The sequence below is a fragment of the Mus musculus genome, chromosome X (genome assembly GCF_000001635.26).
Source record: "Mus musculus strain C57BL/6J chromosome X, GRCm38.p6 C57BL/6J".
NCBI classification, from domain to species: domain Eukaryota; kingdom Metazoa; phylum Chordata; class Mammalia; order Rodentia; family Muridae; genus Mus; species Mus musculus.
In genome coordinates this window covers 35,971,461-35,997,640 of record NC_000086.7, presented here as the reverse complement: position 1 = coordinate 35,997,640, position 26,180 = coordinate 35,971,461, and the positions used below count along the sequence as shown (strand labels likewise).

Below are 26,180 nucleotides of genomic sequence, written 5' to 3'. Positions count from 1 at the left end.
AACAGACGGCAAGGCAAAAATAGGAGTCCTTGCTCTACATGGGCTTCTCAATGATCTGAATCTTTAATACCTGCAACTCTGTATCAAACATGTAACATTTAATCACATCTGTCTTCCAACAGTTCTCTGCATTATGAAGAAGTTGCTAGCTAACTTACTTTCTGCACTGTCATTGCTTAGGCTGTAATATCCATGCTGACAATGTCTCTAAGTCATCCTCTATGCAAGCTCTATAGGAACTACATACATAACAAAGCTCAACTGCCATTTACAGGGATAACAGATAAAAAAGTTGACTGGGATGCTCATAGGACTAGGCATCAAGAGATGTGTCACAGGCTCGGCTCAGCTAACAAGTAGCTGGACCTCTGTGGACAAATCACCTTTACTTAAGACTTCTCATCCTCAAAAAGATACTTCTGTATAACCCTTTTCTGCACTATTTCTGCAATTGCATGCTATTTCACTTATGGCCACCAGAGGGCGTATGTGCATTGTATAACTCTTGTCATTCCACACCCTCAAAAACAAATACATTTTGTTCCATTTGAAGAATACCAGTATTTGAAAATGATGTATCTAACACCACTCTGTGAAAATTCTCACAGAGATCCCTCCAAAGGATGATCAATGAGTTTAACAGATAAACTGTCCATCCATATAGCTGCAGTATTCCTAGATAGTACTACGAACTGGATTTGAAACTTACATGACAATAAAAAATTAGAAAAAAAAGGAAAGTTACATTACTATTATAGTCCTTAATGCTAAGGCCCAGAGTCACTACTGATTGACTGTCTCTCTTGAATGAAAATTAAACATTTTTTTAATGCGGTAGGCAGAATAGTACTATAAAATAGTACTATAAAAACTAAAGTCAAGCCTGACCTAGTAGCTCTGATTTATAGCCGCAGTCCAGTCTGGTTCAGTGCAGTTTGGGAGGGTAAAGCAGGACTACTGGCAGTTCACAGCCTACCTGGGCTATATAGTGAGTTAAAGACCAACCTGGGCAACTTAACAAAAATATCTTTAGAAAAATAAAATACAGGTCCGAGGAGATAGCTCAGCGGGTAAGGTGCTTGCCAGTCAAGCATGAAGACCTGATTTTGATCTCTAGCACGAGCATTAAAAATCTGAGTATGGTGTTGCCGGCTTGTGATTCCACGGGTAGAGAAGATGCAGCCACAGGCAGATCCCTGGGGCTTGCTGGCCTGCACTAGTCTCCTTGGTGGGCTCAAGGCCAGTGAGAGAGTCTGTCTTCAAAACCAAGGTAGACAGCTCCGGAGAAACAGAACCTAAGATGGACCTCTGGCCTTCACATCCATGTACATACATGTTGCACACTCATGCTTACACACACAGGTACCCCCACACACGAACGTACACATATACAAAATGCCAGAAAGGGAGGCCGTAGCTGCATGGTAGGGTGTTTAAGTACCTGGCAAGCATGAGGTCCTGGGTTTAATACCCCTCAAAACAGCACAAGAATCAAAGGCACATTATGCCTCTCTCTGTCCAACTCCTGCAAGACTTGCTATTTGACTTGCAACAACAACAACAACAACAACAACAACAACAAACCTCTCCTCACTAGCCTCAGAGGCTCCCCAGATACCCTGAGGGCATGCCTTCCCAACCTCATACCAGCAGCCATATCACAGTCCTTCCTCCTCCACAATACATCAAACCAAGCTCCTCGGGGTCTCTGTACTAACTGTTCCCAGCTCTTCCCCAGCCAGACACTCGGCTGCCCTCGTCCTTTAAGTAGCTGGTCAAATATCACTTTGCCAGAGGCATCCTCTCTAGTAAGACAGAAAATCTACCACATTCCTGTCTCCCTATAGCAGCGGCTCTCAACCTTCCTAATGCTGTGACCCTTTAATACAGTTCCTCATGCTGTGGTGATCCGCAGCCTGAAAATTGTTTTTGTTGCTACTTCATTAACTGTAATTTTGCTACTGTTATGAATCGTAATGTTAATATCTGATATGCAGGGTATCTGATGTGGAACACCCCCCCCCCCAAGGGGTCGCAGCTCACAGGTTAAGAACTGCTCTCTATATAGCATCTATAATCATCTGAGGTGGCATCTTTACTTGCTCGTTTCTGTGTTCATTCCCTCCACAACACATGAAGGTCTTTAGTAAGATTCTGTTTTCTTTGCTTAGATCCCTGATGTGGGCTTCCCAGGAAGCACTCCGAAGTTAGTGTGTCATGAACAATCCGGACCCAGAAGATGAGGTGTCTTCGTCAAGCCTCACAAGCAGTGGGCATTAATTACTCTTATCCCCATGTGCCGGCTGAGAGAAGTGCCGTGACTTGGTAAAGGTTAATTACAGGCCTAGTGAATGACAGAGCTGCAGCGCAAAATCCGATTATGATTTCAGACCCATCGGCTCTATGTCACAGCACACTGGCTCTCGGCAAGGCAGGGTTCCTTAGATTACTGTTAGGCAGCAGCCAATGGGTAAAGGGAGATCCTGTAGTCTTCAAATAAAAGTGCCTCATATTCTCCACGGCCAAGCTCACTAACAAAGTCATGGAAAGAAACAACTGCGGCCAGGCAGGTCCTAGGATGCACCCCACAATCCCCACACAGAGGAAATAAGCCTAACATTAGGTTCTCTGGCTGCTACAGTATGGTACCCTTAAGAGTCCCTCCCCTGCGCTACATGCGTGCAGACAATGTTTCTAGCTTTAGTTTTAGTGGGCCCTTATGACAGTCTATTCTCCCACTAATAGACACAGGGCCATTTCACATTTTATTATAAGGAAACCTCTTTTTATTCTTTCTGCCCCTTCCCCCACTACAACATGCTCTTCTTTTAGTGGTAGTTAGCAGGAAGAGCCGAGATACCCCCTCCCGCTAAAGCCAGTTCTGCAATAAAATCAGAGGTTTCTAAACCATGATGTCAAATTTTGGCTCGAACATTTTCTCCTGAATGCAGCCGTGCTGCCTGCCTGCTTCTGAACAGCCAGTTGATGGAAAAGTAAAAGGAGAAAGTGCCCTCCTAAGGCCCAAAGTGTTTTCAGGTGTTTGCCTGGTACTTGTATCCCACGTCAAAACTGTAGCAGCAGAAAGGCACAAAAAAAAAAAAACCTTTTGCAGAACCTGTTCGTTTACCTTTAAATATTTAATGAGTTCCCCTGGAACTTCTTTTGAGCCCGACTGAATCAGCTGGCAATGATGGAAGAATTTGTGCACATGCAGATCCTGGAACACAGATGGAAACAGCCTTGTGAAATTTGATTCATTATTGTCAAGCACAGGCTCCCCAGCTCTCCCCGATCCAGCATCCTGAAGGCCTATCTAGCTAGGTATTCTACCACCTGGACCCCCGAGCCATCTATGCCAACTTATGCCCTTGACGTCCTCTTGACCTTCATATAAAGCACCACAGCCAGGTGAACATGGGGTGTACCTGAACACACAGGAAATTGCCAAACATGCCCAACCAGGTAAGCACTTATTTAAGGCTTCAAAACAAAAACAAAACAAAACAGAAATAATGTATTCTATCCAATTGACTTGCTTCTGTATATCAATGAAATGACCAGGAACAGAGCTCTGAAATGACAGGTGAAGAAAATGTAGCACCAGGAATTTCTCTGGCCAGTCATTTCTGGTATTCAGTACCCAGTTTTACCATGACACTCTGCTGGGAAATTCAATTGTCTCATGAAGTCTGTACAATATGGGTCACATCAGGACGTGGAAAAGCACAATATGTATTTTGAACTAGCACTCATTATTATTATTTTGTGTCTCAGGGAAGCTATTTCTCCTAACTTAGGTTTAATTTTTTTTCATGTTTAAAATGATGATGATAGCTTTTACATGCCCTCATTTTAAAGTACAATTTCTCCAAGGCAGTGGGAGATTAAAAGTAGTCCAGTTTAATGAGGAAATATAGTCCAGTACTCAGATGAGAAATTTCGGTGCTGTAACGTACCTGAGTATAAATGGTTGATTCTAAGTGGGTCTTAATCTTCAGCAAAGGCTTTGCACCATCTACCCACTTGATATCCGCATTTGATTGCTGGAGAAAATACAGCCATGAGCATATATATGACAGAGAGAGATACATGACAACCTACAATATCACCCATGCATTTTAAGAGATTTCAAAAAGGAATGTATTAGGTTCATCCAAAGGAAATACTGGAGAAAATAAGTGCCCTTTAGAATAAACATGTCCTAAAGAATTGTGGATTTCCAATCCTCTCCAGATTTACATAATTATCATAAAATGAATTAGTTAAATATATGAGGTTTTTTAAAGTCATACCCCAAATCCAGTTTTAAAAGATACTGAAATCATCAACTGTAAATACAGAACAGCCTTTCCCGCTTAACTTAATTGTGAAGGAGGACCAGCCTTCAGACCATACTTTGAGTATTCCTTTCCCATCCTATAACAACAGCATTCTACTTTTAAATATATAAAACAGGACTAATTCCCAAATGCAGATATTCCCCTACCCTTCTTGATTCAGCATCATTCACATTCAAGTAGCCTGGAGGAAGATTGGCTGAGACTGGCAGCTGCTGCTCCAATGTGATGACCCTCCCATCCTTCAGCAAAGGTACCCAGGCAAATCCCACTGCCAAAAAAATAATCAACCGTAAGAAATGAAATTGCAAATACAATTAGCTACACAAATGTCTGCAAGCTGGGGAAGCAGGCAGGATGGTGATGTTTCCAGGGATCTGTATGTGGGAACCCAGGTGTCAGGCAACTGTGGTGCAGGGAAGGAACAATGCATTTGGATCATTTCCTAACCCAGCCTACCCACTAAAAAGTTATTAGCTTCTTATCTTTGGCAATAAACACGGGAGCAACATAGCCCTTTCAGTTAGAATTGAGGGACCGGCCTTAGATAATTGATGAAAATCTTTAACTGTCTCAAATATGCCTCAATGTCACTGTTGGGGGCTGCTTGGGTAGACTCATGTTTTAGAAGGTTCAAATCCCCCTTATCTATCCTTCTATTTAGAGTTGACACCACCACCGACAGCAATCATGTCTTCTAAAACTTCTTATGGGAACCCTGGGGTATTGGAGTATGGAAAAATTAAGTTCATAAATCAAGGTTACAGTCTACATTTGATCCAAGGTAGTAAAAGAGTCAATCATTTAGATAGGCAGAGGTTTCCTGCCTGGAGGTCAAGGAGTAGAATGAGAACACAGCCAGGCAACAGTGTTTATGACTTCAGTCCACTGAGAGATTTCCTGCCATCTCTACATTTCTTAACACTTCTACCCCCAAAGGGGGATCTTGGCTTTCTATTAGAAAACTCATTATGTTTTGCTATACTAACCAGAGCCATCTGTGTTGCTCAAGTTCTGTCATGTCGTGTCAGTCTTTCCATTATACAGATTACTCTGGGCTTTGAGTGTTTATTATTTAGCTATAAAATATAAAAGAATTAAAAAAAACCCAACCTTGCTCTTGATGGACTTCTGGCAAATGAAACGGGGTGTTGGCTGAAGAGCACTTTGGAAATCCACTGCTTTCTAAGTCTTTAAAATCCTTTGCATGAATGCCTATGCACGTATGTGCATGTGTGTGTTTATACTGTGAACTCAGAAGTCAACACAAATCTGGTTACAGTGCTTTCATGTACATGTCTAATTTGGCAAATGCTTTTTGCTCTTAGAAGACAACCATAACCAACATGGCCTTCTCTCAGTAGAGTGAATGGCTTTAACAGACACTGTATCATGTCTGAAGAGCATCTTCTCGGTGCCACTTCAAAAATGCTTTCCCCAGACCTCTGCTCTCAGAAAAAGCAGGAAAGTGATGTGTGCAGAAGCACCACTAACAATGACAATGTCAGGAAGCCCAGGAGGCCCCAGTCCTACACAAAGGACTATAGCAGCTAAGGAATGCTGAGGGAGGAAGAAATAGTCTTCCCCAGGGAACATAGCACAACAAGTGGTTATTAAATACCAAATGGTCAGCCCTTAAGATATGCACACACACATACACACACAATTGTGTGTGTGAATGTATGTATGTATGTATATATATATATATATATATATGAATATGACAAGTATACACACACAAAAGTAACATTGGACTGAGCAGGTTTATATATATATATATATATATATATATATATATATATATATGTAAATGGCAAGTATACAAACACATAAGTAACATTGGACTGAGCAGGTTATATTATTTAGGAATGTATATACATATATGCATGTAACAACAATTAATAAAAAAAGAGGCCATGAATATGAAAGATAGAGTGAGGGAGTAATTATCATCTCAAAAATAAAAGAAAATTTAAAAGATGAAAAACAAAGAGATGATGCTGTTGATGCTGTAAAAGTGAAAATTTGAGCAATGGGGGTGGGGTGTCACGAACTCCCAAACTAGAAATGAGAAAACCCTATTTCTTGTTCTTAGACAACACTTCTCCTCATGGAGTTTTTATGAGGTATACTCTATGTAAGCTTTTCCATGTATTTGCAGTTGCTCCATTTAAAAGGAATTATGGAATTTTTTCATTGCTCCAAAAAAGAAACTCTAACACGTCACTCCAACTGTCTTTTTCTTCCTACCCCAAGAAACCATCAATCCAGTTTCTGTCTGCCTGATTCTGCTTAGGTGACACTTTTGCACTGTGAATTATCAGAGCATGGCCAAGTGTTTCCCTTAGTTGAAACTCAGAGGCAGCACTTGGAAGCTGAAAAGGTATGCTCTCTAGCATGCCATCTGGCTCAAAGGTGGGAAGCCACTTAAAGGGAGGACAGTTCGAATTGATGAGTGACATGAAGAATCACCACCTCATGCTTCACTGAACACCTTGCCCATTTCTAGCTAGGATTTGGATGAGAAAACTGCAATTTATCACTCAGGTGGAAAGTACTTGCATGGATTCTTACAGTTCTGTCTGCTTTCATCTCATTTCCCCAGGCTCCTACTCTAAGTGGAGTTTTAATGAGCCCGGCTGCCTGATGGTATCCCGCCGAGAGAGATCTCACTAGCTCCTCAAACACACCAGTCCTGAGCCTGCCACAGACTGCTGTATCTTCTTTGTGATCACCTGATTTTGAAACATCAATGGTTCCTCTCAATCATCTAGCAATTAGTCAGCTATTTGCCAGGTACAATATACTGTCATCCCTGGGAATTCATCTCAGAGACACTAAAACTTGTGTATGTTTAGTTTACCTATAAAAATGGCATAGTATTGACAACATGTACCCTACATACATCCTCCTGTATATATCTGCTGGAATGTAAATGCTATGTAAATGTTTTATTTCACTAATTAGTTAACAAGAGGGGAGAGCATATATGCACTTAGTAAAGATGCATTTTTTCATTTTTATATTTTATTTATTTATTTATTTATTTAATTTTATTTATTTACTTTTATTTGTCTGTCTCCAGAGTCCTGGCTATCCTGGAATTAGCCAGTAGCTCAAGCTGGCCTCAAACTCACAAGAGATCCACCTGCCTCTGTCTCCCAAATATTGGGATTAAAAACATATGCCACCACACTCAGCTTCAGACGCAATTTTTAAGAATAACATTTACAGGGGCTGGGGAGAGAGCTCAGTTGGTAAAGTGCTTGCTATGCAAGCATGAGGTCATGCATTCAAACTTCAGCACAAATCTTTTAAAAAGCCAACTGTGGTGTGATATGCAATTACCAGCTCAGGGCGCTTGTGGAGACAGATGAATCGCAAGGGTTTGCTCAGCAGCTAGCCCAGCCTACTTACCAAGTTCCAGGGCACTGAGAGACCCTGTCTCAATAAGACTGGGCAGCACCTAAGGACGACACTGGAGACTGCCTTGTGGCTTGATGCATGTAGGTGTTCATACACAGCGAATATATACACACATACAAAATAATATTCTCATCCACTTATGGTTGAATATATTCATAAGGAACCCACACAGGTTTTTACTGAGAGGACATAAACCTTAAAATTTTTTCTTTGCCTTTTTTTTTTTTTAAAGACAAGTTCATACTATAGCATAGCCTAGCATTAATCTCACGGCAATCCTCCTGCCACAGACTCCTGGGTCCTTACAGTTCTGTCTGGTTCTGTTACAGATACAAGCCTTCAAACTTGTCGTTCCTTTTCTGTATTCTTCCTTCCTGATATGGTCATAGTTTACCCTCTTCCTTTATATAACCTTTTAAATAGGTCTCCAACCTGTATCCTTCTGTCCTTCCTTCCTTCTTCCTGCTCTACCTCACACTGCCCTTTACTTTGCTTCCTGGCCCATTTTTCTCCCAAAGAGCTCACACTGGTGTTAGTAACCTTTCAATAGTCCCACACTGGTAATAAAACCAAGTTAGATCCGCAGCCTGGCATTCAAGAGTTTGCCACAATGCTTTTCAACCACATCCTGTGGTTCCCTGCCCAGCATCCTGGGGTCTTATGTTTGTTAAGTACATATAGATTTCTGTCCATATCCCCTTAATATTCTGACTCTGTACAAGCTGTTCCTTCAACTCAGAATACTCCACCGTCCTACCATCATAGCACTCTAAGCTCAATCCCTTCCTTTAAGACTTCATTCAATGCCATCCTGAGAGCCTGCCTGAGTCACAACCACTTGTCCCTCCACTAGCTGAATCACTCACTCATCTGTGTTCACGTGTCACAACCTTTCCAGTGCTCACTATTATCTATCTTATATTAGATAGACTTGTCTACATAGGATCCATGAATTTGACTAGGTTATATGCTCAATGATGATGACCTCTGACCTGGTTGGTTTTTCTGTCAACTTGACATAGAGACATTTGGGAAGGACTCACTGTCAATTTTAAGATTGCCTCCATAAGACTGACCTATAGGCATGTCTATCAAACTTTTTTTTTTGATTAATGATTGATGGGGTGAGGGTTCAGGTCACTGTTGGTGGTGCCATCCCTAGGCTGGTGGTCCTGAGTCCTATAAGAAAGCAGGCTGAGCAAGCCATGAGGAACAAGCCACTAAGCAGTCCCCTTTTGTGGCCTTCGAGTCAGTTTCTGCCCCCAGTACCCCTCTGTGGTCTTTGCCTCAGTTCCTGCCTCCAGGTTCCTACTCTCAGTTCCTGCCCTGTCTTCCCTTCATGAAGGACTACAAGCTACAAAACGAAATAAACCGTTTCCTCTTCAAGTTGCTTTTGTGATCATGTTATTTTATCATATCAATATTAACTCTAAGACAAGCTCGATAATTGCATTTTTTACTACATTCTCTGTAGTATCTACTGATATAGTTCACAAAAATATGCATAAATATCTGCTGAATGAATGCATCCTGAGGCAGATGACATTCGTAAAGTGGAAATGACACAAGCTATGCTCACAGTCCTTGGATGGTCTCCTAAAGCTGTCTTCTACTGGTTTATTTAAAGCTTTCATGACATGGAATCAGAACTGGTGCCTCACTGCTAAAGCTTATTCAACTTCATTAAATCTGTTCTCATTAGCAACAGGCAGTCCCCAGTCTCCCTCCAGCTCACAGATGTCCCTGGCTCTGGGCTTACTTTTCTCTTCCTCAATAAGCAGAACTGGAAAATTCTAGTTGCTGGGCAATTCTCCATAAAAGAAATAACAATACTGTATTGTAATATGTGTTTCTCCCCAAGAACAGCACTGTTACTTGATGTTGCTTAAAGAACTTTGTCTGGACAAAGATATTTGATATGCATGATAATAAAAATCAATGTATAGTTTGTCTTTTGTCAATGAACTGCTTTCAGATGAAACGTGTTTTGCTGCGCAGGCTGCTCTTCAACTCCTGGGTTCCAGCAATACTTTACTTTTAGCCTCATAAGTAGTTGTGACTACAGGTATACACCAATGTGTTTGGCTTAGCAATGAACTATAGAACTCAGAAATATAATTTTTGGTCAAAGAGTGAAGCAGTTGACAACTTGGTGAAATGACAACTAGAGAAAGATTATATGACCCTGGGTCTGATCCCCAGTACCACACACACACACACATACACACACACACACACACACACAGAAGCAGCACACATACCTGGAGTTTCCACTGTGTCTTGCTTTTTGGTTGTTCCTTTTGTGTTGATTTCACAACTCACATGATAAAAAGTAAAAAGCAGGTGATGCTTCTGGTGCAGGTGAATGGGAAGCTCAATTTTGATCTGCAATGGCAGAGACAGCACATACAACATTTTGTTTTGCTTTGTTTTAGCTTTTAGGTTGGGCTGTCAGACATGCGGCTCAGTTTCACTATACTGTTCCAGAACTACCCCCTGAAGGATAAGCCAAGTGGCCAAATAGCAGGAATCATTTCAATCTACTTCAGATATTTTTTCTGGTCAGTTTCAGTTTGACAGTACTATCCTCCTAAGTTGTAGGGATTTAAAACTTTTGTTGATTTAATACTTCTTTCTGTATGGTTCAATGGAATCTCCCACCTTCCACTTTAAAGCAGAATTTTATAAAACAGTAGATTAAAAACCACATCCTCATGGCCAGAGATGACATAACTCAGTGCAATCTATTTAAAATGAACATTGAATATGAAAAGTTATATTACCTAAGTTGTTATTCCTCTGTGCATGGAAAAATTAAAATCTTACAAATAATATGCAAATATCCACCATTGCATTCAGTACCCTCAAAATCAAAGTCATAAAATTTTCTCTAGAAAAAAAAATGGAACTTTGTTCTTGAACAGACAAAAAGATGTCACATATGACTCCAAAAATTAGGTTCAAAAGATGCTTATAAGACTCATTCTCAAGTAATTTCCTAATTAGAAACCAATTGTATGCTTATGTCTCCTATTAGCAAGTAAAAACCAAAAATTTAAATTTGATACATAAGCCCATATCCATACAGATACATATGAAAATAACTGTTCTCTGTCTTTCCTAGTCAATATACAGTGAATGAATAGAAAAAAATCTATTATTTCAGACACTCTGAAAATAATCATGTCACATTTATTATGTTCAGATCACTGCACTGGTTGGTATTAGCTATAGAGAGGCAACAGTATGTCGATGGACATTTGGTCCAATTATCGTGCATACAAGGCCATGGTTGGGAGTATTATCACCAAGGTCTGTTATAGGTATATTCATTATCGAATATGCCTGTTCACAGCATCCAGACCATCTGGGCATCAAATGCTCTACTGCACATAAACATGGGCATACTCTCCCCCCACCCCCGGGTAGCAAAAATGTAAGACATTATTAATTCCTTCTCCACTCCCCAAGAAACCAGGGGAAGTACATTGAAAAAAGAATGTGTGGGGCCCAGAGCTGGGGCAGGAGGGTCTTTACAAAAGCAGGTGGATCAAGAGAAATCCTGACAGCAGGAGGGATGGTTTCAGACCAAGCCAAGAATGGAGACTTCAGGGCCTAGGCAGAGCAGAGCATCTGGTTCAGGATGCTCATTCAGGCCTCATGCAAATACTAGGAATCAAAAGCAGCCTGTGGAGTTGGATAAGCAAATACACAGAGGCTAGATGAGGTTGTGACTAGCCACACTGGGCAATACAAAGAGAAAAGAATAAACCAGAGAGAGTAGAAGGGAACACCAGGCCACAGCACTTTTCTTTATATCCCATCCAACAAGGTGGACAGGGCAGCAAGTGGGACTTTGACACCCAGCTGTACAGTTTTCTCCCTCCAGTGCTTCACTTATAAACAAGCTGGCCCTTACCAGTTAAAACCATAGGAGGAAAGAGCTGGCTGTGCCTTCAGGAAAGCTAGTCTGGATGTAGTGAATTTTGTTTCTGTTTTAAAATTAGCAGCACTTTGAAGTATTAAGTTTTACTATGGCACTTTCAAAGACAATTTTTGTATAGCTCCCCATGTCCACCACTATGTCCCTGCTGCCTGCCTTCTATCTTTCTCCCATCACCCCTATCCCCTTAGCCTCATTTTGACTTCATTCACAGGTATTCACTATTGCCCATCCCCCTTCCCTCCTCCTCAACACCCCTTTCCTCTTTCCTGGTAGTCTCTTTTCTCATTTCATTGGCTACACCCACATTTATGTAGTTAATTATTTAATTTCTGGTCCTGGGACTTGATCTTAGGGCCTTGTGTATACTAGAGAAATTCATTACCTGAGAACTACATCCCCAGATCTGTTTTCAATAAGTATTGGGACACATTTTCATAAAGCGCAGGCCAGCCTCAAGCTTGCTATGCCACTGAGAATGACCCTGAACTTTGGACCCTCCTGTTTCATCATTTCAAATGTTGGGATTACAGGTGAATAACCACGATTGGCTTATATTTCCCTTTTAATGCTCATTTTGAGATACCCCCAATTAAGTTGCACAGACAAGCCTTGAACGTATAATACTCCAGAACAGCCAAGATTCCAGGCCAACTGCACCAGGCCTGGCTCTGGATTTGTTTGAATGCTGAAGAAATGGTGACCCCCAAAAGCAACGGTGACTTCCTCATTGAAACAGAGCCAGTCTGAGAAAAATGTTGAGGGCCAGAGTTGCAGGTCCTGTTTGAGATTTGTGTATTATCATCATAACCAGAGAAGTCTTTCATATTGTAAGTAAATCTCACCCTGTCATCATAGGCTATCATGAGGGCATGAGCCCTTCCTTTCAATGTGACATTTTCAATTTTCATGGGACAAAACATTCAGGGATTGCATGGGCAAATGAATGGCTTGAAATTTAAAAAAAAAAAAAAAAGAAAGAAAGAAAGAAAGGAATTAGCAAGCACTGAATTTTGTAAATACTGAAATGTCAGGGTTTTACCTCATCATAGAACTCCGGATTTTGGTTGTGATGCGAGACCACAGCATAAGCATTTGTGGTAAAAACAGACCCTGCTGGTTTTCCGTAAATGCACTGTAAAAGATAGGAACAGAGTCACCATTCCTAACCCAGGTCTTTTAACACGATGTTACCGACCCACATACATTTGGAAGCAGTGAGAGTAGGGGTGTGGGTGAGTCCACTCAGCTGCTATCATAAGCCTGAAAGTGCCCGCGCACTTAAAAGCAGTGTCTGCAGACAGCACTCCAGAGAGTTCCTAACTCAGCTGGCTACAGAACACTTTCCAACATCTGGCCACCAAAAGGATGCTCTCCAAACTAGCTGACAGTGGGATGCTGCAGATATTTTCCCCTTTAGGAGAGAGATGCTCTCTAAAATCTTCTAGCTCTTCAGGACAGATAGCTGGACCTTTGCAAGTTTTCGTTTTGGATGTTCCTGGTTGAGTGCTTTTTTTTTTTTTTAAGGTGTGTTTTTTAAAAAAACAAACAACCTAAAAATTAAAAAAATCAAATGGCTATTAAGCTACAGACAGATAAGCTTACTGTTCTCTTACATCATAAAGCTTTGCTTGTTTGTTTGCTTCTTGAGACAGAGTTTCACTATGTAGCCCTGGCTGGCCTGGAACTCACTATGAAAACCAGGCTCATCACGAATTCAGAAATCTGCAAGCATACCTGCCTCTGTCTTTCAGGTGCTGACATTACAGGTGTGCCCAGCTTCTCTTACCTTTTTTAACCTACCACTTTATAAGGCACATTTTTTTTTAAAATCACTTGTTTTGTGGCATCACATGTAAGGCTTTCTATGGTTCCTTGGAATGCTCCCATTTCACGACCACTCTGATTTACTTTTACGTCCATTGGCCCAATAAGCTCAGGGATGAATACAGAGCCAGCATGCCAAGTTACTAACTGCTCCACTCTTACTGTGGAGTGAGCCTCCAGGAGGCTAAGAAAGGAAATTGAGACTCCACAAGTCCACAGCCAATTCTCCGGAAATACAGTTGTCAAGGCTCTTTTTTTTTTTTTTTCCAAGAACTGCTGAGAAGTAACCTAAGGGTTTCTACATGATACTCAAAGGATATTTTAAGGAGGAAAGGGAACTGGTTGTTCTCATCCCTACTGAAGAGACAAGCAGAGGGAGGAAAAATTCCACTGCATTTGAGCCAGCTAATCCTTAATTGAATTTAATGTTCTCTTTGGGAGAGAGGGAGCGCCTTTCAAACACAGGGGCAGTACAATATTCGACCATTTAGTTGGGAGTGCTGGGGTATCTTTCTCTAGTGGGTTACAGTATGACTGCTTTAGATTCAAGCTAGAAGCACGGAACCATATACACACTTTGTGATGGCTGCATTGTTTGGGGCTTCTGTCTCAGGTTTCTGATCACTGGGCTCAAGAAGAAGAAGAAGTTTATAGTAAAACCATAAAGGCACTGCATCATAATGGGTATTCATGGCTGCACTGCATGCTACTGAGACTCTGCCTTGGAGAGATCACAGTGCCAAGTTTGGAGGCACTGTTTGGCCAGTTGTGGAGCAAAAGTCCTAGCTCAGATCAAAGCCATCATGCTGTGCTCCTGTAGCTCAACAAGCCTGTTCAGGTTTCAAAGAGAAAGGAGTTGAAGGTCTCCTAATAGTAACACTATAAGGCCTCCTGAAGGAAACATTATAAACTATTTAGTCATTTAAAAAAATGACCTTGTGATTGGACCTCTAAGCAATGCAAATTCAAGTGGAATAAATGTCAAAAGGGAATAAGGGAACCTCATCCACTTTCTCATGTTCAAGATGGAACCCAGGGCCTTGTACATGCTAGGCAAATACTACAGAGCAGGACCATCATATAGATAAACATCCCCAGCCCACATTTGCCCATCTTCTCAGCTCATATCTACACTACCTTTGACTATAGATCATTTAAACAAACCCTTTAGTTCACATGTAATAGTAGGAAATGAAATATTATCTTTGCCACTCCAGCATATTTTCTTGTTGAAATACAAAGACATTAAGCTTACAGCATGACACCATCAAGTACTAAATTTTCATCTCCACAATCTTTTCCAAAAAGACACACAGATCACCACCATAAACAAACCTTTAGCGCAGACGCGTCACTTTCATCCGAATCCCGGAATTCCACACAGACAGCAATGTTCCTAGCCTAAAATCATTAATCAGCCAAAGTGAGTCACGCAGTGAGCAGATGATCAATAATATGGCACGCTCCAAGAATGTATACTTTTCTTACCTTGGCAAACGATTTCTGGCTGTCATATTTTAATTGCAAGGGATATACATACAGATGATTTTTGTAAATAGTGAATGGATAACAATATTTTGTCATTTCTGGAACAAACTCTTCAACCTCCACAGTAATATTCTGACAATTCTTTTCAAAAGGCTTCAGGGGCACATATGAAGAGGTAATACAATCTATGGTAGGACACAAATAAGCATGTAACTTAACAGTCATTAACACGTTCCTGCATTTCTAGAAATACACGGGCTGTGTTTGCAAAGAATGATTTCAAAACAGAATTCTTAGTTGGTGACAAAAAGTTAAACAACTTTAAGAACCCTAAAAGGACATAGTGAGTGCTGATTTTACCCTTTACACCAGACATGGGTTGTGATTTCATTCTCAACACTGAATGATTTGCCAAATATAACACATCATAATTTGGACAAATTCAAACTCTGCGAAGAAACCCACTGCATTTTCCCTCCTGTGGCTGCAATTTTAGCTTTCGCTGCAAGTTTTTATTGGTATCCGGGAAAGCAATGAGAGAAAATTTATGCTTCCAATTAGCTCATGGCGAATCACTTTTAAAAAGGTAACTTGGTGCAGGTGCAAATTTTCACTACAAAATAATGGAAGTTTCTTTTGAAATTATAGACCTTATGATGTGTTACCATAATAAAATAAAACACACAAAATGTCTGAGCAATTGAACCATATGTGTTTCTGAAGCTGCCATTGTAGGAGAGGTCAAGAGCCATACGACCCTTTCTTTATTGTCCAGTCATGTGGGTGGAAGGAAGACCCAGGCTAAACTGAGCCTAAGGACACAGCATTTTTGTTATAGTTGGGTTTTTTTTTCTGATTACTAAAACAATGCATGCTAATAATAGAACCTCTGGAGGCACAAATTAAAGATTTACAATGGCAATCAGTCATTGCATTGTACTACCACAGATAACTAGCATGGATATTTGCCTGTGTTGTCTTCTAGTCTCCTCTCTATGCACATTTTTACACAGCAAAGTTAAAGTCTCAGGGTGTGTACACAACTCAATCTTGATAGTTTATCTGATATCTCATTGAACAAATTATAAACACCAATTTCAATCATTGCATCCAGTTTTATGGTAATGCTGTGCAATAAGTCCTCGAAGCACACTGACAGTCTTGATTCTGTTAGCTTCCAAGTTCCCTCTAAGTTAAAGAACATTGTAAAAAAAAAATCTGTGTGCATATGCATCAACTCCTGCCTATATTTCAATTATCTTATTAAAGATTTCCTTGACTGTGTGTGTGTGTGTGTGTGTGCGTGCGCGTGCACGTATTCATGTGTTTAGGTGCCTGCAGAGGCTAGGTTGTCAGATTTCCTAAAGCTGGAGTTACAAGTGGTTGTGAGCAGCCAAATATAGGTGGCGGGACCTAAATTTGGGTCCTCTGGAAGAGCAGTAACTACTGGGCCATTTCTCTATTCCCTTCAATGATTCTTTTTATGGAAAAAATATCTATTTCACTCTTATATATTTTTAAATGCACATTGGGTATTGTTCCCTGGGTGCAATCCTTTAGTGATTTCTCAGTGTACTTAAAATAAAATACAGATCTAAGGGGTTACCACTCTATATAATTCTGTATATTCTTTTTCTACTACCATTTCCTGTTCCATTGTTCCCACCACATCCTACCACGGAGCCACACCAACTTCCTCTCTATTCATACAAATTAAGAATGCTTCTATCTCAAGGTTTTTACAATATATAGGATGTCCTCAGTCTGCAACATATGACCCCAAACATCCTTTGCTAGCTAGCTCCTTCCCTTGCTGGTCCGCAAAGCCCTAGGAAATTAAAACTCTGTGCAAACCTGCAGTAAACTGTTGATAGATACTCAAGTTCTGATTACAATTGTCAATTGTATTGTATGTAATACATCCTTACTTGGTAAATCTACAGGAACACATTCCACTGTGATACTCAGCTGTCCAGGGATAATCTGCAATTTTGTCTTCTCTGGCCTAGGTAGAAATCAATAATAGTTTAGAGGTAAAGTATGATGACTGTTACATGCATTGGTTACCTGAATTCCAATCTCAAATTTTTAAGTATTCAATTTTGCCCATATATAACTCATATTTAGTACTTTAGAAATTCATTAATTTATCCATTCCTTTCATTTAGTATAACAATGTCACACACTTACTTTTTGTATTCTGAGAGCAACTTGAGAATATCTTCATTTGAAAGCTTGCTACTGTCTTGTTTATACAAAGGGGAAAATCTCCCATCCAGATCCAGAGAGCCCTGAACATCTTTGAAAATGGGTCTAGAACAGCAACAGAAAGGCTTTTAAGACAAAATTTGAAGTACCAATAAACTCAACTTGTACCTGTGTGAATGCGAAACTGTAAACATGCATGACAGTGCTCTGGTGGGGTCTCACAAAGTGAAGCACACACCACCTACCCTACAGCAATGCCATTGTAGTTCTGGGCATGGTTCCACATGCTACCTGGATGCTCACAGAAAATTTACTCCAAACTGGTAATACATCAGAAGTTGATCCAGTAAATGAATGAACAAACTGGCATATTATGCAGTGGAATGCCACCCAAAAGGAATTCTACACAACAGGAACGAATCTCAAAAGCATACTGAGTACACATAACCAATCCCAGGAACATATGCTGCAGGATTCCACTTTAATGATGAGTTCAGGAGAGACAAAATTTTATCCAATGATAATCAGATGGATGGTTGCCTGGGTGCCTAGACAGGGCCATGAGGAACCTTTCTGTCTATATTGTACCAGTCATTGTTAAAGTGGTCGTTGTATTTGTGAAAATTTATTAATGTGGATATATATATAATTCATTTTATCTCCATAAAACTGATAAAAATTAAAAATTACATTGGCTCCTAAACATAATTTTATATAAAGTTTACTACATATATAATCATATGATTTTGAGAGGCTTTCCCCAACTCTTTTTTTTTTTTTTTTTTTTTTTTGAGACAGGGTTTCACTTGGTAGCCTTGGCTGGTCTGAAACAGGCTGGCCTTGAACTTAAAGATCTGTCTGCCTCCTCCCTCTACTTCCTAAGTGCTGGTATTAAAGATGTGTGCACCACCACACCCAGCCTCTTCTACCATTTTAAGCAGCTATTTTGCTGCTAAAATGGAAAGTAATATAGGAGCCCCTAATGCACTGGAAGTAGCAATAGCCAGAAACCCGACACTCCTCAGCAAAGCCCATTGCTCCTGCTTTAAAATATTTATTTCTAGTAACAGGGGCTTATCATACGCTTTTTAAATGTCCTGGACAAGACTTAGTAAATCCCGATACTGCAGCTGATGGGAAAAAAAATCCAGGCAGGAGAAAGCAGCATAATGCCTCACTAGAACTGGGGGGATCAGAGTTTCTCTCTGAAGTTTTCAGAATGAATTAACTCACCTGGCAAAAGAGCAACAGGCAGTGTCTGTAACTGCCTAAGAGCAGGAGACTGCCACAGTGGTCTAGAATCAGTGCTAATGTGGGATAGCCCATATGCTGATATCCACTCTGCTACATGGTCTAAAGTTTAGATGTGGGTTTCATTTTCTTTATCCTTTCCGTCTGTGTCTCCATTTCCTCATCTCAAAGATGGGGCAGTGGTACCCATCTCTTAAATATATATTTATATATTAGGCCCAGCATAGGAGTGAATGGCTGTGATAACAGCATTCTCAAGACAAGGGCATGAAATTGCTGCAAGTTCAAAGACAGCCTGGTCGACATAATAGTGAGCTCTAGAGTAAGTGGAGTTACAAGGCAAAAAAATGTATTAAAAAATATGTAAACAAAATATGCATTAAGTACTTAGATAAGTGAGTGTTCTGGACAGAGTTAAACTTTATTATTATTAATAATAAAGAGTAGTAGCAGCAGAAATGGACTTTTAAGGTAGATACAATTAAGTATATGTGTATATTTTATAAGCCACAATTTCCCTTCTAGAATACCAGCCTGCATTAGTTTTTGCCAGTCACCTATCCTAGGCAATCATTTGTTTTACTAGTATGAGAAACAAGGAAAATAGTGCCTTGTCATTTATTAGCACATGATATATTTTGAGATCCTTACCCCAAATGAAATGGCTATAGTGACAGAAGGGTTGATTCACTTCAACTCTCCTACCCTGTGCTATTCCCTAGCACCCAGAGAACATAGTTGATTGAATTATTCAGAACATGATGCCCTTTCCCAAGAACTTCCAGTCAGTTGTACAGGCTGTACCACAAACCAGCTGATGAATTTACACTTCAAAGTGGGGATAAACAAGAAACAGGCTTCAAATCCTCATTGCCTGTAGATTTGCAAGATTTGGATAAAACACTGTCATAAGCTACTATAACATAAGAATCATAGAAAATGTATGTTTCCAAAAGCATGATTCCCACAGGATTCACCAGAAAATCTATTAATTATAAGTTTGCACTTCATGACTGTATTCTTTGCCATCAAAATTTTTAGTACATTTTTCCCAGAATGATTCTGATATATTTTTGTTTTGGTTTGATTTTCAAGACAGGGTTTCTCTGTATAGCCCAGACTATCCTGGAACTTACTCTGTAGACCAGGCTATCCTTGAACTCAGAAATCTGCCTGCCTCTGCCTCCCAAGTGATGGGATTAAAGGCGTGTGCCACCACTGCCCAGCCGATAGGTTTTAAAGCCATAAATTCAGCCAACTCTGAAAAACTGGACATATTGTACATAATTTGTTGTATAATCTAGTTCTTTAGGGAAAATTCTATCACTTTAGCAATGAGCTGTGTTAAAATAAAAGATTAAATAGTGTCCATCAGATTAACCCAAACCAAAAGAAATTTCCCATCACACAGGCAGAGTTTTGGAAGTAGGTCTTAGATGCATAGCAAAGTCTGAAGAAGCTTTCCATCCCAAGTGTCCCAAGACACAACTAATAGCCTGCCAGAAATGGACCACTGAATTGCTGGTAAGGACATTGGTCCCCAATTTAAGAGAACTAAAAATAGAAGGGTCAGGATTGCATTTACACGAACCTGGCTGCCCAAGCAAATGGCATTCTGTATTGTCCAAGGCGACTACACACTTGTTTAGCTGTCCTGTGTACCTTCTGGGCTGTCTATGGTCAGAAAAAAAGATGAGTTTAGATTTGTTCGATATGCCATGGATTCATCTTTAAACCTCCCCCCAATTCATCATTATAACACACCAAAAATCCTGGAAGGAAACAGCTATAAATAAATATTAAAATATATCTTTGCTACCCATTTTCAAGGCTAAAACTAAAGCATTTCTTTTTAGATTCTATCTCTCTGTCTGTCTCTGTCTCTCAGTCTCTCTGTCTGTCTCTGTCTCTGTGTGTGTGTGTGTGTGTGTGCGCGTATGTATTTTATGCTGGAGATCAAAGCAACAGCCTTATACTCTACCACTGAGCCATATCCCTAGCCAAAAAAGTAATTCTTAAAGGTATGTTGTTTTCTCCCTAACAACTCTTTTCTTCATTTCAGAAGACAGACTAATGAGATATTGGACTCCTTTGTACCACAGACTTCTGCTAGGAACACTTTGAGTAGTGTTAACGTGTATTTCCTTCCACGCTGCTGGCAGATACTCATTATTCACAGGGGAAGTTTGTTCTAGATACAGTTGACCTTCTACTCCCAAGATAAGGCACAAGTGACAAGAGTCAATGCAATTAGTCTCATGTGGGCAGCAGCTGCTGTTTGAACAGGCAATGAGAGATGACAAAGAGGATAAGCTGCCTATAAGGCCTAAATAGGCGTCGAAGCACTGGCTGGATGCTTATCCCTGGGGATACAAAATGCTAAAGGCTTTTGTGTACACTGCAAATAAAGTCCCCCACCTATTAGTCATGCCTCCTCAGCATCTTCCTCTTAATAAATATTACGTGAGCACAGTAAAATCTAACATTCAATAGATTGATGACTCTTAAATTGCACAATAACTATGGTTGTATGAATTAATTGCTCCACAAATCCTTCCCTTCCCTAGGTCTCAGATTTCTCATTTATTACACGAGAGGACAGGATTCAGTTTCTAACCAGTCAGATGTCATGATTTAAGGATTTTGATAATGATAAAAATGGCAAACTTTTAATTTTGCCATTTAAGAACATTCAGGAAAAAGAAAATGGAAAATCCCTACCATGTACTATGTGAACACATCATGAAAGAAATCACACTGAAATAGTATAAAGAGTGAGATGGACCACAGTGAACAGCAGCCCTTTGAAGTCAATACATTGATAATAAACTCCTTGGAGTGGATATAGGTACAGTTTTCCATAGTAGACAATGTAAAAAGTCCTCAGAGAAGATCATTTTTCATCACAAAGGTCTCTGACAATGCTATTTTAAAATACCAGAAAAGGGTGAGTTCTCTATTGAGCAGGAATATGTACCAATTTTCAATTACCTTTATCGGATCTGAGTTTTTGATGTAGGGTTCTGCACAGTGTGTGATGTTTCCCTGCAGCACCTTTTCAATTCTCACAACTAGGAAAATTTCAGGATGTGGGTTCGTCACTGAGAAGATTCCCTAGGGGGAAAATGACTTCTGTTAGATATTTTTATGTAACATACATATGGCTGTTTGGCAACTGATATCTTGTAGTGTGGAGAGTACAGAATGTTGATATTCAACATAGGATCATGTCCAGGATTCCAGGAAGAGGTAGAACATTTTTGTTGTTTGGGGTGCTTTCTGCTTTTGAGACAGTCTAGCTATACATAGCCCATGCTAGGTTAGAAGTTGAAGCAACCGTCCTGCCCCTGCCACCTGAATGCTGAAGCACTGGTACCCTCGGTGCGCCCCACCCTATCCACAGGGTAGTGCTGGCTGCTTTTGCTACAGATTCCAAAGCTTCCAAATGCAGTTCCTATTTCGTCATTAGTGTCACCCTATGCATCCAAGCTCCTTCTCCGTGGCTGTTTTGCAAGGTGAGTTCTTAGACCTAATGAACACAATAGACATCGTTTGGTTTAATTGGTATATACTAAAGATACCGTGTCTCCCAAGTAGCTAGATCTACCAAGCAATTCGCTCACAATTCATACTGAATACAGTGAAGAAGGAAGAACACACTTCCACTGCTTCCCTAACACAAAAACTCACCATCTGGGGCTGAGAAAATTGGCGGGGTGATCAAGCATTTGACACACAAGCGTGAGCACCTGAGTTTGGCAGTCACAGAAAGCCAGCAGTCGGCCTGTAATCCCAGTGCTAGGGAGAAAACGGGTAAATCCCTGGAGTTTACTGGTCAACCAGTCCAGCTGGATGCAAGAGATCCAGATTCACCGAGAGATGCTGGCTCAAAAATAAATAAAATAAATAAAATTTAAAAAGTGGAGGAAACTAGAAAGTTGCCTTTTGCAAAGGCCAAGAGTTCAGTTCTCAGTTCCCAGCCCCCATGTTGGGGGTGGGGCTAACAAACACCTGTATCTCCAGGTCTAGGAGCCTAACAGTCTTCTGGCCTCTGTAGACATTCACACACATTTGTCCATATATGCATACTTTGACATACACATGATTAAAGCCAAGTAAATAAATAAATGAAAAATTAAATTTCTTCAAAAAAAAAAAAAAGAAAAAAGAAGGTAAAGAGTGACTGAGGAAGATACTATTGTTGAACTCTGCCCTCCACACCTGCATGCACATTTATATACATATACTCACATGGACCCATACAGGCAATACACACACACACACACACACACACACACACACACACACAAACCATCTTATGGAAAACTCTGCAGTTTAAAAGCTTTGGTGCTGTCAAAGTAAAAAGAAGCAGCAGAGGCTCTAGAACTTGCCTAGTGTCTCCATCCTCTCTTTAAGGGCACCCATGTGGATACAGCCAAAGTGACATCATTTTATTTGAATGTGTGTAGAATAACCATACCATCTTTTGTCTTTCCAAAAAGAGAAAGAGAGAGAGAGAGAGAGAGAGAGAGAGAGAGAGAGAGAGAGAAATTCTCTAAATATTGTGTCAGTGGTTTTTGTCGCATACTTGAAGGAACATCAAATGAATTTGTATAAAATAACCCATCAGTGGGTCTTTACCAAGTTTTCTTTTCCTACTTGGTGTATTACCAACTTTGTTAATATTGCTTTCTAGTTTTCAAAGCATTGCAGACATATTACCTCATGAGTTCTAAACTGAAGCTTCAAAATTTGACAAAGCACAGCATAAAACAGTGTGAGGGGTTAGCAGTGTCTCCTCCCCAGCCAATTCAAAGAATTTATGGCAAGTCTGGATGATGGATTACCAAGCAACAAGCACAAACAAACATGGAACAAGGTAAAAATATGGTTGAGGAGTTAGACTGCTTGGGTTCATTTCTGGCTTGGCCATTCCTACATCTCGGGTTTCTACATCTCAGGTCCTATGAAGTGATGGGACTGAGAATAATATTGTTATCAGAAGTTTCTTACATGGGGTGATGCAATAACACATATTAGGTGTCTGATTATCACTAGGGTGGCCTATCAAACTATACCATAGTCACAGAACCTGGTTTCTGGTATTGCTGGAAAGACATTTGCTCTTTAGCTGGGCTAATAGATTGACATGCTGCAACTGCAGAAGGTGTGTGCTCAGAACTGAAACTTGCATTCAGTCCTTTCTATTTTGATTATTGTTTTTATTTTAGGGGCATAAGAGACAGTTGATTCTGGAGCCAAACATGGGCAATCATGGCCTGCTAACACAGATTCACGTTACCCAAAATCCCATGTTCCAATGTGGTAACTGTGTTGAGAAATTTTTACAGATATAGAACAAAGGAATTTATAAATCAAGGCACTTTTCAAATCCATCCGTAAAGTCATCAGCTAGGTAGATTACTTGAAAGAAAGCTCTGTAGAGGCTTCAGGTGCTATCTGATGACATTCCTTAGCCTTCTGGCTGATGGAAATAGTAGTCTGTTAATACATTCCAAAAAGCTACACCTGCAACATTCAAGTCTTAGGCGTTTATAGTGGCTTCCCATTTGAATTTATTTGTCCAGTTTAATTTCTTGGATTTCCTAAATGCTTCATTTTCAGTTTTTCTTCCCTTCCCATTTTTAACATTTCCTCTCCTTCCAATTTTTCTCCTTCCCTTCCCTTCTCCATTTCTCTTCCTTACCATCTCTTTCTTCTTACCTGACTTGACCAATTCTTTCCTCCCTTCCTCCCTCCCTCCCTTCCTCCCTCCCTCCCTCCCTCCTTCCAATTCTTCCTTCCTCCCTCTCTTCTCGCCACATACCCATCTTGCTATGTTGGCTAAGCTGGCCTGGAGTTCCCAGGCTCAAGCAGCTGGTATATACTATCATGCCCAATTAAGTCTAATTCATGTCAAATAATTTATGCATAACTATGCCTAACTGTATGCTTTATCTTACTGCACTTTCATTTTCAACATGTTTTAATTGGTTATTTTATTTATTTACATTTCAAATGTTATCTCCCTTCTCAGTTTCCCATCCACAAGCCCCCTCCCTCCCCCTGCCTCTACGAGGGTGCTCTCTCACCCACCCAACCACTCCTGCCTCAGAGGCCTAGAGTTCCCTTATTCTGGGTCATCAAGCCTCCACAGGACCAAGGGGTTCCCCATTTGGTATCTGCAGATGGGATGGATCCCTAGGTGGAGCAGTTTCTGGATGGCCTTTCCTTCAGTCTCCGCTCCACTCTTTGTCCCTGCATTTTCTTTTGACAGCAGGAATTCTGGATTAATATTTTTGAGTTGGGTGGGTGGCTCCATCCCTCAACTGGGGGCTGTACCTATCCACTAGATATGATCTCTACAGGTTCTATCTCCCCTTTGTTGGGTATTTAGGCTAAAGTCCTCCCTGTTGGGTCCTGAGAACCTCTTGGGTCCCTTGCATCTGGGACTTTCTAGTGGCTACCCCCCAGTTCCCCCTCCCCCACTGCTACACACCTATTTTCAAATTCCTGACCCTCTGTACTTCCTCCCCCATTTTCTCCCATATCTGAACTAGCTACTCTTTCCCTCTCCCTCCTCTCTCCCTCCCAAATCCCTCTCTCCCTCTACTTCTCATAGATTATTTTCTTCTCCCTACTGAGTAGTAGTGAAGCCACTAGTTATGTACACATTTAAAGGATTCAGAAACAGAGGCTCAGAGATACTTATATAGTAAGGGGACAGTGAAGAAGATTGCATCCTCGGCTTCCAAATGGTCCATGCACCAGTATGTCACATGATGTGGACAGGTTAGAATAGTCAAACTGACCATTGGTATTGCTACCTTTCTCTGAGTACCTATTATTTCCCATTCCAGCCACCTTGGAATTTATCCACACTAAAGCCAGCAATGAATGTTATATTTTAATAATTCTTGGCAATTGATAAAAGCACATGTTTTCCCTCCTTTATCTAAGCTCACTTAGATACCCATAACAGGCACACTGAGTTGAGAAAAGGTGTTGCATGGAACAAGGTGGGTGTGCCTGTTGCAGAGTGCTTTCTAGGGATAGTACATCTTGTCTAACCCCCATTATGGCCATGGGAAGTAGGAGTGTCACTGCTCTCACTTTAGAGGAGAGGGTAGTGAGGCACACAGAGGTTCATTTATTATCTATATGTATGTATGTGGTGTGTGAAGATGTATGTGTTCCTTAGAATGTACGATACACATGTGTTATGTGTGTGCATGTGGGAACCCAAGGTTGACACCAGTTGCCTTCCTCAGTGGCTTTCCATTTTAAACACTGAGGAAGGGTCTCTAAGTGAACCTAGAGCTTACCATGTTGACTAGCCTGGATAGTCATCTTGCTCCAGAATATCCTATCTCTGTCTCTGAGATCCTTTGTCTGTGTGCTGGGATTATAGAAAGACCACTAAGCCTTCCTGGCTTATATGCATATTTAGAGATCTGTTCTGGTCCTCACACTTGAGCAGCAGGTACTTACACGGTGAGCCATCTCCCCAGCTCCTAGAAGTCCATTTTGTTTTTACTGACAAGGGCTACAATGCAGGGGTAGGGCACACCCTTTGGGGTTCTGCATGTGACCCCATAACTGTCTAGCATCTCCCTGTCCCTTGATGTAGAAAGTTACTAAAGAAAGCCCGTTGTTGGCTGAGACTTTGGTCCTCTGTGCCAAAGGCTCTGGTTTAATTC

The 26,180-nt window shown here is 40.6% G+C and overlaps 1 protein-coding gene across 4 annotated transcripts in view; it reads right to left on the bottom strand.

The window, feature by feature from the left end:
• The window catches only part of Dock11 (dedicator of cytokinesis 11), a 189,300-nt gene that overhangs the window by 78,930 nt on the left and 84,190 nt on the right, over nucleotides 1-26,180 (bottom strand). For all 4 annotated transcript variants that reach the window (XM_006541408.4, XM_006541406.4, XM_006541407.4 and 1 more), the window contains exons 13-23: nucleotides 21,472-21,594; nucleotides 20,072-20,154; nucleotides 17,212-17,334; nucleotides 16,950-17,026; nucleotides 15,022-15,206; nucleotides 14,869-14,934; nucleotides 12,749-12,841; nucleotides 10,025-10,148; nucleotides 4,487-4,608; nucleotides 3,957-4,043; nucleotides 3,128-3,217 (exon numbers count right to left, since the gene is read on the bottom strand). In XM_006541408.4, the coding sequence (XP_006541471.1) occupies nucleotides 3,128-3,217; nucleotides 3,957-4,043; nucleotides 4,487-4,608; nucleotides 10,025-10,148; nucleotides 12,749-12,841; nucleotides 14,869-14,934; nucleotides 15,022-15,206; nucleotides 16,950-17,026; nucleotides 17,212-17,334; nucleotides 20,072-20,154; nucleotides 21,472-21,594 (1,173 nt within the window). The remainder of the gene's footprint in view (nucleotides 1-3,127; nucleotides 3,218-3,956; nucleotides 4,044-4,486; nucleotides 4,609-10,024; nucleotides 10,149-12,748; nucleotides 12,842-14,868; nucleotides 14,935-15,021; nucleotides 15,207-16,949; nucleotides 17,027-17,211; nucleotides 17,335-20,071; nucleotides 20,155-21,471; nucleotides 21,595-26,180) is intronic.